The sequence below is a fragment of the Motacilla alba genome, chromosome 12 (genome assembly GCF_015832195.1).
Source record: "Motacilla alba alba isolate MOTALB_02 chromosome 12, Motacilla_alba_V1.0_pri, whole genome shotgun sequence".
NCBI classification, from domain to species: Eukaryota; Metazoa; Chordata; class Aves; order Passeriformes; family Motacillidae; genus Motacilla; species Motacilla alba.
This window is the reverse complement of record NC_052027.1, coordinates 434,675-449,187: the sequence shown is the minus strand read 5'-3', so window position 1 is coordinate 449,187 and position 14,513 is coordinate 434,675. Positions and strand designations below refer to the sequence as shown.

The window sequence follows — 14,513 nt, the reverse complement described above, 5'->3', positions numbered from 1 at the left end:
CCGGCACGTGGAGCTCGCAATTTGGCAACCGGGCTGGAGCAATCACCGGTCATGGAAAGGAAAATCTGATTTGCATCGGGGGCCGGGCCTGACGTCAGCCGGAGCAGGAAGCGGCGCTCGGAGCCGGGGAGCGCGGGCAGGGCCGCGGCTCTTGGCCCGGCAGCGAGCCCGCCTGCCGGGCTGGCACAGGCTGCGAGGGCAGCGCCCGGAGAGCGCAAGGCTCTGCGGGACGAGAGGAGAGGCCGGAGAGCTGCCCGTGCCCGGCGCGCTCCGTGCGGCGCTGGTGGCCCGCGGGGACGAAGCGTGCGAGCCCCGGGACCCCGCGGCCATGGCCCCGCAGCCGCCGCCCGCGCCCCGAGCGGGCTCGGCCCCGGCGCTCTACATCCACAGCATGCCCGCCTGGGTGCTGGAGGACTTCTGCCAGAAGATGGACTGCCTGAGCGACTACGACTGGATGCGGTTCGGTGAGGGCGCAGCCGGGGTGGCGCTCCCCGCGCCGGTGGCACCGGGACGGCAGCGCGCTTGGGCTCCGCGCTGTCCGCTTCCCAGCGCTCGGCAGGGCACAGCCTGGGAACAGGGAGTTCCCGGGCACCAGTCTGGTTTTGCTTTTCAAACACTGCTGGAATGCCAGACTCCTGTGTTTCCTCGGCTTTTTCTGGGCAGCCAGGCTCCTTCCCCTCGCTCTCCGCAATCGTTCGCACTTCCCTCTCCAGTCGCACTGTGTCTCCTGCCACTTCTCGCTGCCTGTTTCCACAACGTCCCTCACATCTGCTCAGATGTTCTATTTTTTATTTCCTCCTTCTCTTCATGCATATTCCCTCATACTTTGTGCCCCTGTTTTTCTCGGTCCTGGCTGTGTACAGTCAGTAAGTACAGAAAACATAGTCCTTGAGTTACTTACTCTTTTTTTCTGTATCCCTGTGCAAACAATTCCAAGCTGAATCTTTTCTTAGTACCTGCCTTCCTTTATTTGTCATTACTTCCCTAACTGTGGCTGAATAAGCTCTTACCCCAGTTAAACTTCCTGATGTAGGGTGGGATTCATCTCCACTACCTTCAGATGCATAAAGCTGTATTTCTGATGTCCTTCCAAAGCCAGCTGTGGTGGGAGCTCGGGAATCTTTGTCTCCACAGGAACACCCAGTCCCTAGGCTTTTCCCTTCAGGCACAGCCCCCCTGAGGCTCCAGCCCTGGGGCTGTGTCTGGTGTGTGGTGGAGCTGGGGACCCGTGAGGGGAGGTGGGTTTTTATGGCTCAGTGAGCTGGGAAGAACGCAGTGGGGTGACAGGCATGGTCAGGAACTGGGACACATTGTGTAGGGTCAGCTCTGGCACAGGATCTAAAACCAGCTGCATTTCCCTGATAGCCTTATCGGAGTGTAACTAACACCCAGGTGATTCAGTTATTGTTTGGCTCACCACAGCACAGGGATTTAGGAATGCAAGTGGGAATGCATCCATTCCACTGGCTGCTGTCTCCTGTTTTGGGAGAATCACCCCAGGAATTTAATCTAACCTTACTTTGGTACAAAGTATTAAGGAGAAAGATTACAGGGAAAATATGCTGAAAAGTATGAGTGGGTCTTCTTTTCAAGTGTCTCTGATAGAACAAATTTTTTTCCAGAATAGTTGAAGGAACAAAAGGGATATCTTACTTTAGGAATAGAAATTTCTTCATGTCCATGTAGGTAATTTATTGTGATCCTTCCTTTTAAAGATATGCAAATGCAGAAGCAAACTGTGTCTCGCACTTTAGCCTGCCCTGCTTTCCCTTGCCTGTTTTTTCTAACATTTAAACAGAAATGTCCATTCTCTCCCATCAGCCTCCTATGTGATCACTGATCAAACAGAGCTGCGGAAAATCAAGTGCATGGAGAAGACCGGGATCAGCATCACGAGGGAGCTCATGTGGTGGTGGGGAGTGAGGCTGGCGACCGTGCAGCAGCTCCTGGACCTGCTGCAAGGGCTGCAGCTTTACCGGGCGGCTCAGGTCATCCTGGACTGTGAGTAGCTGCCCCTTCCTCCCATGGCTCTGGGCTGCTCCTCACAGCACCCAGGCCCCTCCTAGGACATCTTCCTTGCTAGCTAAAGAAGCTCTTTGTTAGAAGTCACATCCTGTGCCAAATTCTAGAATGTCTCCACTGATTGTGATTCTCTGCTCACTCGAGTAAAACTGGTGGTGTGAGGGAAGAGGTGACCCAGGTGGACTCACGGGTCCCCGCAGCTCATCACCCCATTTCTGTGGTGCCCTTCTTGGAGCCTTCAAGAAGCGCCAGGAAGATGGGCTGTGGCCAGACCAGAGCTGGTGCTTTTATACATCAGACAGGACAGAGAGCACAGAGGCTGCACAAAGCGTCCCTGCCCTTCAGGCCTGGTCCTGGGGCACTGGGTCTCAGCCTGAGGGACGGCACGTTGCAGCCCTTGCCAGGATTGCTTCCAGTCCCAAGAGCAGGTTCCAGCAGTTAGCCCTGAAACAGACACAGCACAGACAAAACCAGTCACCACCCCTGCAGGGAAACACTCGCCATCCCTCTCTGGGTCTGCTCCCTGTGCTGTGTCAGTATGGCCATCGCTTGCACAATTTGCACCTGGCATAGGTGTGACAGGGCATTACCTGTTTTCCCTTATGCTGCTGTCAGTTACTATTTTTTTGAGCTTTTTTCTGTATCTGAATATGCTTACTCAGGTGATCCCTCTTGGGCAGACACAGAGGATACAGAGGTTGCTTGTTCTGTTGGGCACTTCAGAAAACTAAAAGTGGTTCTTACATCGCTATAGTTCAATTAATTCCTACTTAAAGGAATCAGACACAGCACGAAGGGAGATCTTTTGCTGGAAAATTACTTCCCAAAGAGTTCTACATCCATTCAACAGTTTTTTGCGCTCTCTAGTCCCACTTCTGAATGTCCATAATGATGTTTTCTATGTCAGTTCCTTAGCTGCAGTGCTGCCCTGTTTGTCTGACATGCAGGAAGTTGCAAAAGTCATGAAAAACCCTGAAAAGTAGGTTGAATAAGGGAAGTGATGCTAAGTTCTGAGACTTCTAGGTTAAACCATGTGAGGAAAAAAACAGGCTACAGGGACTTCCCTCCAGAATGAAGGGACTGTCAGGTTTGACTAAAGGCCTGCAGACTGTTTAAAGCTAGTTCTAAAACCCTGTAAAATTTGGGATTTCATAGCATTCTAACACAGTAACAGAAACACCTGAGTGTTCTGAGTTTGACTTTTCAGACCTGGTTTCATTCAGACCTGAGTTCACAGGTGGCACAGAGGAGCACACAGAAGCCTCACGAGAGCATGCCCATTTCTGCCACTGTGGCTCTTGTGCCCTGCTGTTCTTCAGCCTCAGTGCCTGAATGTGCCTCGGCCTGGCTTCTGTCCCACAGTTCACTGGCCCATGGTTCATACCAGCAGCCAGGTTACACAAGAAACACTGGCCTTCCTGCTTGTTCCAGGTACTCCCTGGCCTTTGTTTGTACAAGTAAAAGAACACAAAGCTGTTGTCTGATTTCAGATGCAAACAGAGGCCTGGCACATTTGATTCTGAAATCACCAAAGCTGTTAGAACAGCAGAATAAGAACCACCATGTAATAATATTTGGGCTTATGTTTTTTCTGTATAATGTATAAAACATTAATTTGGATTTTAAAGAAAATGTTAAATGTATTTTTGATAAAAGGTGCCATATAAAAGTTTAAAATTACCACCAGGAAAATATTATCAGGGAGTAGAAAGCTGTTATATCACCCCTAGGGCACACTGGGCATTTCCAGGCTCCTTTTCAACCTCAGTTTTATGAGCATTTTAAGAGATAAGAATTCATCTGCTTTGGAAATTTTGACAACCTCATATATCACAGCATCTTGAGCTTTTGTGCTGTATTTCTTCCCATCCTAACTGTAGCCTAATCTCATCTGAATAATCCCCCCTCAGGTGTACATAGTTTTAAGTTCCTGTACACTGTGTCTTTGTACTTCTTTTAATCAGACTTCGAGTTGCTTTTTCAGGCCTGACTCTGAGGTTTTGCCAAGCTGTGCACAGCACAGGATCTGCTAGAGCTGTGGTGAATCAATAATTCATCCTTTAAACTTTCCTTATATATCAATGAGTTTTGAGCTTTGACCATTTTCTGTTTTCCCTAGATTGTCTTTGGTTTGTTTCTTTCTGTTGCTAAGTAAAAGTATGAGTCTTTCTTACAAATAGTCCTGTATATGAAAGTTTTTACTGGGAATGAACCTAGTCATGCCACTAAAATCACACAACTGCAAATAGTCCTAAAATATTTAACTGTTACACCCAACACAATTCTGTCCATCTTCCCCTCAGTCCTGTGACAACCGACAGAGAACTCAATGCCTTCCTTAGGCTGGGAGGTATTTGTGATTTGAGATCATTACCTGAAGGATGCTATATAGAAATATAAACATATCATTATTGCTAATTTTTTCTTGTAAGAGACTCTGCATCTCTTGAATAGTCATTGCTGATATTTATTTGAAGCAATTAATTACTGTTAATTTTAAGTAGAAGTTAATGTCATGGGTATAGTCTCAATTTAAATGCCATCTAAATTGCTTGAATGTTCATTTTAATGTTAATGAATGTTCATTTTTTATGTTAATTTGAAGTCCGATGTCCTGATTAGGATTATTTTCTGGTCACTAATTAGAGCCAGACTGTATTTTCCTTGGTTATCATTGTCTTCCCTTTGCTCTGTTTTGAAGGGACATCAGCTTCTAGCATCACCAGCCCTGAGAAAGAAGAGCCAGAGCCACCCAAACAGATCATATCTGTACCTCCCACGGAAGGCAAAAGGAGAGACAAAGAAAATGCCATAAGTTTGTTGCCATCCCCAGACTCCTCACACCTGGGAGCAGTCCCATCAGGCAGTAAGTGCAATACAGGACTCAGAATTTGCTCTGACATGAAATGACAGCTTAGCCAAGGATCATACAGGGAAGACACTGCTCTCCCAGATGGGCACAGCTGAGTGTTTGCTGTTTTCCTAGCACTGCTGTCCTTTGTTTATTCTGACTTCAGCACACAGCCTCCTGGTCGTCCTTCCTTTAGCCCCCTTGGCCTTGAGGGATGCTGGCTGTATGTGTGCTGTGGGATCTCAGGATGATTCCCAGGTCTCTGAATGCCTTGATCCCTCCTGGCTCTGTACAAAGACTGCACCAGCGCTTGCCTGTCCTGCCCACAGCCCTCTCTTCATGCACAGTAAATCTAGGCCAGCAGAGAGCCAGGCGGGGTCAGCAGCCCCTCTGCTGGGAGAAGGGAGGGAGAACCCCAGCACATACTGGGGAGAGCATCTGCAACAGCACAGGCACAGGGAGCCCCGTGTCCCCAGGAGGGCCCGAGAGGGCTGCACAGATATCCTGCAAACAAGAACCAGGAAGAGAGCTCCTGTCTTCACACACAATTTCACAGTTTGACAGCTTGTCACAGATTATCCTTGGTCAGAAAGTTGAAAAAAAAAAAGGCCAGATCTTCATAATTCTTAGACCTTTGTCATTAGTCACAGGCGGTGGTATTACAAAACTAAGGTGTGTTTTCAATGCTGTTATCTCAGTTTCAGGTGCTGTTTCTGAGGGAGCCTTGTATTCCCTCCCTGCTCCACCACCTCCCCCGAGAGACCTTTTGAATTCCCTACAGTCCAATCCTCCAGTTTTATCGAGTGTGAAGGTAAATCCCCTTAGTGCTCGCTGACTACACAAGGAAAATTGCCTTTATGACATTCTGTCTTTTTTCAGTTAAAGTTTATCCCTCTACTTGTACAAAGATGTTGCTGTAGTGAAAACATTGAGCTCGATACAGAGGCTTTGGACTGAGTACAGTACTAATGCTTCAGTTGGATTGCTTGTGGTTACATCACTTTTTTTGCCAGTGAAGGACCAGTGAGGGAAAAATTTACAGTATTACTTCCTGCATAGCTCAGAAGGGATAGCATACCCACACATAGCAACTGAGCTGGAAGGACTCACACACAGATTTTACAGGGGACTTACATTTCTGGTGCGATCGCAGGACAGGACAGTATATACCCCTGATTAGTCAGAGCCACATACCTCTGTTAGTTTCATTGTGTACTTAAAATGGGGTTTCTGCTCAAAACTGGGCTAGTATTGAATTTAAGTCGTGTTGTTCAAAGCCTTGTGTAGCTGACAACTGAAAATCTCCCAAGATAAAGGTTCCATCACCTCTCTGAGCCCCTGTTCAGGTGCTAAACCATCACTGTGGGAAAAATTCTCCTCATGTTCCTGATGATTCAGCATGAAGTCTCCTGTTCCTTCCTCCCCACAGTTCTCCCATCTTTCATACGGTCTAACTAGATCCGTCCTGTCCCCAAAGTGTTTCCCAGATCTGTGAGCACACCTTAGTCCCATCATGGTTGTTCTTGGCCTGTTTTCTTTGGTTTATTTTGTCTGAGGCTTTAAAGTCTTCCACAGTAACATGGTCCAGGAGTACCAGCCAGGAGGGAAGACTGAGAGAGCAGTAGTTTCAGAGTTTCTTGAGAAGTAGTTAGTGCTTTATTTCCTCAAGTTGGGTGCACATTAAAGTTGTGAAAGCTGCATGATTAGGCTGCAGTGGGACTGTAATTATAGTTGGTATTAGGACTTACCACACTGGAAGCAACAGTTATTGTGCAACTGATGCCAGATGAATCAAAAGTAGACATTTACCAGAGCATAATTACATTGTGAGGGACCCCACTTTCTCATCCAACTGTTTCTCAATATGTAACCCAACTATAAAGATTAAGATCTTTTGTAAATCAGACTAACATCACTTCACATAAACATATGGACTTTGAAACAAAACTAAGTCTGTTTCCTGGGAAAGGTGGAAATGCAGATTGGTAACTGATTTTGCTTCTACTGTGCAAATGTTTTGCATCATCCCAACACATCAATACAGGAGTTACCTACACCCTAAGGAGTGACTGCACAGTGCCTTTCACAGTTTCATTCAGCAATAACAGTGATTGCTTATAACGTGGGAAGGAAAATAGGACACTGAAAGAGGGAAAAAGCATATCAATTATCATGAGATAAACTTGTTTCTTCTGCAAATGTGTAGCCTTGCAGCTCCTCTGCTCCTCAGCAGGAGACGATGGCTGATCTCCCTAGCGGGAGTCTCCTGTGGACCCAGAGGGAAATTGCTAACGCCACCAACAGTTTCAGTGACAAGAACAGAATCTGTGAAGGTACTTTTGCAGAAGTCTACAAAGGTCAGAGGAACAACATGGTGTTTGTCATCAAAAGACTCAAAGAGGCAAGTACTGCACCTTTTTCTAGAGGAGGGTGTGTTATTAGCATGACTTGCCCATTAGCAGATGTTGTTTAATATTGTGTGGGGAAGGAACCAGAATAACTACACTAGAGGAGAGGTAAAAATGAAATTGTGTAAATAATTAAACCTGAATTCAGAAAACACACTTGGAATGAATTCTTTACTCATGTGAGTAGTTCCATTAACTCTATAGATAGGAGTAGCCTGCGGTATAGCTGCCTGCATTGGATGATTGGATCGGGGTTGTCTTTACTCTAGGTTTTGCTCTAATTGCCAGTTAATTGTTGCCTTTGACTTAATGTTGCCATAAGGTCTCTTCCAACCTAAAAATTCTGTGGTTATGTGATTCTGTGATAAGTGATACTTGCCTGTTTCCTACACTAGCTTGTCATCTAGAGACTACCAGATGTGTATAAATGCAAAGTCCTGGTAATTTCTAATGACATTCTCTCGCATGTTTTTGTTTTTCAGCTGGAATGCACAAGCCCAAACTCCACCCAGAGGTTCTTTCACACAGAAGTGCAGATTTGCTTTCGGTGAGTGGTTGGCTCTCAGAGGCAGGGGTGCACGTCCCGCTCGTGCTCTGCTGCTGGCTGTTCGTCAGCACGGGGGCGTCTGCTGCAGGCACTGTTCTGGGCTGGGGACAGGCGGTCTGGTGCTGCCTGTGCAGGAGCCCCGGGCAAGCAGCACAGTGCCCGGGCTCCTGCTGGTCCTGGCTGAGCTGGCACAGCCACTCTGCAGCCTCGGGGTGGGGAGGACACAGTGCCCACCTCGTACCCCTGCTGCAGTGTGATGGGCTCTTGCTCAGTCAGCCTCCTGCCGTCTCCTGCCCAGGACCGTGTTGTGCCTCCAGCTGTGCTTCCAGCTGCAGCACACCATTCCAGCTGCCTTGAATTTAGGAACTTGCTCCAGCTCAGGAATGTATTTTTCTGCATTGCTCTTACATCATTTGCAAATCAGTGCTGATCTGTGCCTGCAGGTGTTGTCACATAAACATTCTGCAGCTGCTGGGGTTCTCGGTGGAAACTGGATCGCACTGTCTGATATATCCCTACTTGCCCAATGGCTCCCTGCAAAACAAGCTTCAGTGCCACGTAAGTGATCATCTGCCTCTGCCACCTACTTGTGATTGCAAGGCCTCTCCTGGAATTCCAGAAAAAACAATTGCATCTCTTTGATTTCTGAGAAACAGACAGAAAAAAAAGGTGCCCAGTGCCTTGGCTGCAAGCACCAGAAAGGCAGCAGCTCTTCTAGAGTTTGCAGTTTTGCCTGGAGTTTGACTGGGACTCAGCTAAGCCTTTGGTTTTCTGAACTACCAATGTCTTACAGGGTTTTATTCCATTAATTACCAATTTTTTCCTCCTTTCCTTGCAGGATGATTCTGCTCCACTGACCTGGGAGATGCGAATTAGCATTTCTCTAGGAGTTGTCAGAGCAGTGGAGTATTTGCATAATTTTGGAATTCTTCATGGCAATATCAAGAGGTGAGGACATTGATTTCCTCGGTCGTGTGGTAATTTAAGGATTTCTTTAACAATCAAGGCTGAAGTTTATACAATTAGGAAATCCACTTGCAGTAATTTCTGCTGTCCCTTGTTCTGTAGGGCCTTTACCCTTTTTTGTTTAACCGGTCTCTCTTTCCTAAATGATGGAAGTAAATTATTTTGAAGTAATTTTTGGGTGCTTATTTTTTCCCTTTCTTGCTTTCTAACATTCTTAATCCTTTCAGTCCTATGCAGGAGGCCAAATGCTGGACACTTTCAGTGCTTAAGTTTAAAAGTATAAAACTAATTCTTTGCCTCAAGATAAAGTAATAATTTGACCAATATTGTTATTTTTCTGTCATTGCAGCTCAAATGTCTTGTTGGATGAAAACTTTACACCAAAGCTTGGGCATTCTGGACTGCGGTTGCATTCTTCTGATAAAAAATCAGAATATGCCACGATGAAAACCAAAGTCCTGCAAGCTTCTCTTACTTACCTGCCAGAAGATTTCATCAGACATGGGCAGTTAACAGAAAAAGTGGATATATTCAGCTGTGGTGTGGTATGCTGCTTTTTTTTTCCATGCTCTGGTTTATTTTTTGATGCTTCTAGACAAGAAATTGAATGTAAGAGCAAGTACCTCATATGGTTGTTTTGCTGGTAATTTCATATTATAGTTGCTGGCTCCATAATGTGTTAAAATCCTGGTTTTAATTGTTCACACTCCAAATATATCTCCATTTGTGGCAAAATGAGGTGAATCTTTCGAACAAGAGAAACAAAAGTGGGTTTTATTGTAGATCAAGAATAACTGCTGATGGCTAAAAACAAACTAGATGCTCAAAATTCTTGCAGACTCACCATATTAACTTCTACAAACATTGCTTGTTCATTTGTAATTTCAGCTAAAATAATTGATAGTATGTGATGTCACCCATCTCCAGGTGTTTCCATTTAAGTAGGAAGCTGGTCTGTGCAGTATGATTTCTTATCTATATTTAGCTTTACTTTCTTCTTGTTCTATGTTTCAGCAATATCTATTGAACTATAAAATCTGGGCTTGGCTCTGGAAGTAGATCCAAAGTCTCAGAAATGGCCCAAGCTGGCATTGTTAAGCCATCTGAAGTAAAAATATAATATCAGAATGCATTGAAAGTTCAATATTTCTTTAGTTAGAGACTTATTTTTTAAAATTATTGTTCATTCTGAACAAGTAATTTTATCTTTCCAATACACTTTCTAGGTCTTAGCAGAGATACTGACTAGGATTAAGGCACTGGATGAAGACAGACACCCAATTTACCTGGTAAGAAAAAGCAGCAGTAATGAACACCAATACAAATGTACGGGGTTGCTGTCATAAAAATAATTTTAATTTTATTTAAATACAGTTTGATTTTTGCTGTCTGCTGTACGTGTCCTGCAGAAGGGAAGTTTAGGAGCCATATCCTGGTTCCATTAATGTCAGTAGCCTGCTTGCCCCTAGAACAGAAGCACAATAGATATTCCCATTTCACATACCCACTCATGGGTGCTGGCCTGAATTGCATTAGGAGAGACTGCAAAATAAATAAATATTTAAGAGACAAAGCTTTGTGCTGAAATGCTGCTGCATGTTTCCTGTGTGCCAGGAGGAGGTGGTGTGAGCCACGGTGAGTGGGGAATCCGGGGCAGGCAGGAGCTGCAGAAGCTCATCATCATGGTTATCAGGCGTTTGTCTTGTGCTCATGCACGGAACTGATCCCCTCCCCAGCTTCCCGAGCTGAGGTTAGAGCTACATGAACCACTTCCACAAGCAGTCAGAAGAGCCAAGCTCACTGAATGCATTAAAACCATCTGTAGAAAGCAGCCTTCACCTGCATTCCTTCTGTGGCATGTGCTCCTGATTTCTTGTCTGGCTGAAGCCTTGGAGGGGAGAACAGCAGTGTTCCCACTATTTGCAAGCAGTGCAGAAGTGTTCAGGGGGGTTCAGAAAATCAAAGATCCTACATTCCTGATTTCTTTAACATGTTACAAAGGCCTGTGTAAGAATGCTGCTCTACACAGTGTTGGCTCTTTTTCATTCCTATATAAATGAGCACAAGCCAGGAAGAACTTGCCCTGCTTTAGGAAATTTGGCATTGGACACATGCAGACAAAGCCACTGGCCTTTTTTTCTCCTGTGAGAACTAACATTTCAGTCAGTTGCATGAACAGAGATTATTAAAGGTTTTCAGCCTGTGAACCAGGCATTGAGGAGCACCAATGACAAATACACAGCTATACTGATTCTCAGAGATTCAGACAAAAATAAATGCTTGTGTTCATTTTGCCTTCACTAATGCATCTCCTTCCTTTGAACAGAAAGATATGATTGCTGACGAAATTCAAACAGCAAAAGAAAGCTCACACTCCAAAGTAAAAAATTTGGAAAAACTGGCTGCCAAGGAAATCTGCTGCAAATACCTAGACAGAAAAGCAGGGCACTTGCTGGAAGAGGTGGCTGTTGATTTTGCATCAGCCATCTGCCTTTGCCTGAGAAAGAAGAATTCAAACATAGCAGAGGTAATATTTTAAATACATGGCCAAGATTTAAGTCTCCTTGTCATCAGGGTGTAAAGCTACAACATTCATGTCTTGTTTATTTTTGTGAGTGTTGACGTAGGAGAATATGTGTGAGCAGGGGTACAGGAATTATTATGCATTCACGGGTTTGGTTGCTGAAAACAGGTACGTGACATTATGGAAATGGCTGAAAACAAATTAAAAGAGCAATACATCTGTGGAAGCAGCACTTCTGGATTCTCCATGAACACTCCAGAAGAAACTGATGATGAGACAGCCAGTGTGAGCGTGGATGTGCCTTCTGCAGCGGGGAATAAAGAGGAGAGCACCCAGGCAGCAGTCCTGAGCAGCGGCAGCCCCTGCGCGCCCTCCGTGGGAGCTGCGGCCCCCGACACGTACGGCATCTACATGTCACGGGTCCCCTGTGAATCAGATGAGTCCAGCAGTTTCCTATGGAATCCCCCAGAAAAATCCACCGAGGAGTTAGCCAGCCGCAAGTGTACCGATTCGGAAAGAGCGGCAGGTGGTGATTGCAGTTTGGAGCAGGGAGAGCCTGCCCAGGGGCTGCAGGAGAGGAGCCTGGCGTGCGCCAGGGGCGATGGCACGCTGGAGACAGCAGCTGCTGCACAGGGCACCTGTCCGCCGGCAAACACAGACCTGGACTCCTCGGGTGCTCCACAAGGTAAAAGCGCCCTGTCTCACAATGCTAGGGGCAAATTACTCTCTTCTCCAGAACTGCTTAGGTTCCTCTTCCTACTTTTAAACACATATCAGTAAATCTTTTTTCCTTGGTTATGAATTTACTAATAAATCTACGAAGCATTTAGCAGTTTTCTATCAGATTTTTTTCCTAAACCGGTTTTGTTGTTTGGTTGGTTGCTTGCTTTTTCTTAAATTTAAAATGATCATCTATTCCTTCGACAATAGATTTTTTTCCCTCAGTATTTGGGCTTTTTTTTTTTTTTGTTTTTCAGCCTTAGACAGAGAGACATCTTGGAAAATACAGATAAACGATCAAAAAAAGAAGCTCATGGAAAATATTTTGCTGTATGAAGAGGACAAGTTAAACAGTTCTGAGCTTTTTGAATCATAATTTGGAGGGATTGATAAGCAGTGGCCAGCTCAGAAGAAGAAATAAGGACTGTCTCCTCATTAGAAAGATGGTAAAAGTGCACCTTTCACATAAGATTGGGTAGCAGATTTCGATCAGGAGCACTAGCCCTGACTGAAGGAAACAAGAAGTACTACAAAGAGAAGCACCAGAAAATACCTGTTCTATAGCAGATGAAAGCACATTCCCACTCTGTACACAGAAATGCCTTCTGCCTTTTCATCTGCAGTGTGAAAAGGAATGGCAAACTCGAGTGCCATAGTAATTTGTGATTGATTTGCAGTGTGTTTCAGGAGGCGTCTGTTGGTCTCCTCAAAGCACAGTCCCAGGAGTTGCAGAGCAAACGCTGACAGGGGCAGGCAGCAGTGCCCTGTGCTGTTTCCCTTGCCTGCAGCAGACGGGAATCCTCAGAGCTGCTGGGGAGGTTTGCCAGGGACTCTCTCCTGTTCCGTACCATCTTAGTCCACATACCCAGACCCACTGCTTTGCCAGAGAGAGGGATTTTTATGCAAGTTCTCAGAATGTTGTGCACAGCTTCATCTCGGTTTGAACTGCACTGGCCACAAGTGTAGCTAGTCAACTTCAGCTGCTCTCCTCTACTCTCTGAGCTTCCCTCCACATCCACGTGGGACACCACTTAAGTCCAGCCTTTCAGTCCACTGTTGGGAGCTCTAAGACCATGTTTAATACTTCATAGGAGTATTTTTGGGAATTATTTTTTTCTAAGTGTCCTTTACATGGTAATGTTTCTCATTGGTAACCGTGTTTCACATGGTAACTGTTGTATATTTTGGATTAGGGAAAGGATTTTAATTTAAAATAGCTTTGATAGGACACTTGAAACATAGTTTGTTGTATTTATTTTGGCAATGGGCCAAATATAAGCTAATAAGGGGACTTGTTGATGGTTCCACACTCACCAAGCGTTCTCAGAGGAATCCTTGTGGGTGTCCCTTAGTTGTAGGAGCAGTAGGAGCCTTGGTCTCAGGCCCAGGGATCATGTGCAAAAGAAAAAATAGAAACTTGTATACTGGTGTATTTATGATCAAGTGAAAGCCTCCTTAAGAGAGAATCAGTTTTGGTATAATATATTTATTATTTTTATTATTGCTAGCATATTCCACTTGTGTGCAGTCTATGGAAAAACAGGTTTATGAGGGACCAAAAGAATTATCAGAGTATGTAGCTCATTTTACAGACAGGTGAGCTGCCTCCTGAGCACGGGGAACAGGGCCTGATGTGCAGAAATGGCTGCAATTCACAGTGCAGTTCAGAGAACAAAAATAAAATTATTATATGTAATTCTTTTCAGTGGAATTGTGTACTAGTATAAATTCCTAGCTTTACACAAAGGCCTCACACCTTCTATTTTTGTACAGTACCTAGTTCATTGTATGTATTATTATGAGCAAGTAAAACTAATTTAGCTAAAGACCTGATTACTGGAGTTATCTACACATTTCTCAAGTTATTCTCTACACTAAAAACTGGTAAGATTCCTTAATTATAAGTGCCTTGGATACTGTCTTTGTATTTACATTTTTTTTCTATTTTACCAGAATCAAACCAAGATAAGATTAGTCCTGACATAAGAAACATTGTATACTCAGATTGGTCAATAACTGCTAAATTCTACAGGAGATTTATGAAGATACTTTATGGCACTAAAAATGTAATATTCATTGTTTTTCACTGGTATATTCTGGGAGACCCGTGGTAAAATCCTTGTGTCTTCTCCAGGAAGGAATGCACGTGGATACACTGCAGAGCTGAATGGCAAACCTGAGTTTTAAACTGCGAAATGTAGTTCGTTCAGAGTTCTGTTTCATGAAAGTGCTTTAGAGGTTTTGTTCTCCTGTAGTCACTAAATGGAATTGTTATTCTTTGTCTTGTACCCTGATAATTTTAAAATATTCTGAGGTGATTTAGGTAGTCTTACAGATTACCTGAGTATTTAGCATGACATATATAAAGACACTGTGTGGTCTTACATTAACACTGTTATGTAACTTGGCAGTTCACAAGCCAGTCTATGCATTACCATTTACTAATAGCTTTTTGAATAAAAAACCTGAAAAATT

General features: G+C 44.6%; 1 protein-coding gene across 1 annotated transcript; it reads left to right on the top strand.

Moving 5' to 3' along the window:
- The first annotated feature begins 16 nt into the window (after nt 1–16).
- Nucleotides 17–14,513, top strand: IRAK2 (interleukin 1 receptor associated kinase 2). Its single transcript, XM_038149520.1, has 13 exons — nt 17–464; nt 1,822–2,001; nt 4,724–4,888; nt 5,572–5,684; nt 7,080–7,274; nt 7,764–7,828; nt 8,272–8,386; nt 8,667–8,776; nt 9,144–9,339; nt 10,021–10,083; nt 11,121–11,321; nt 11,487–12,003; nt 12,296–14,513. The coding sequence occupies exons 1-13, from the start codon at nt 329–331 to the stop codon at nt 12,412–12,414; spliced, it is 2,175 nt and encodes a 724-aa protein (XP_038005448.1). The 5' UTR covers nt 17–328; the 3' UTR covers nt 12,415–14,513.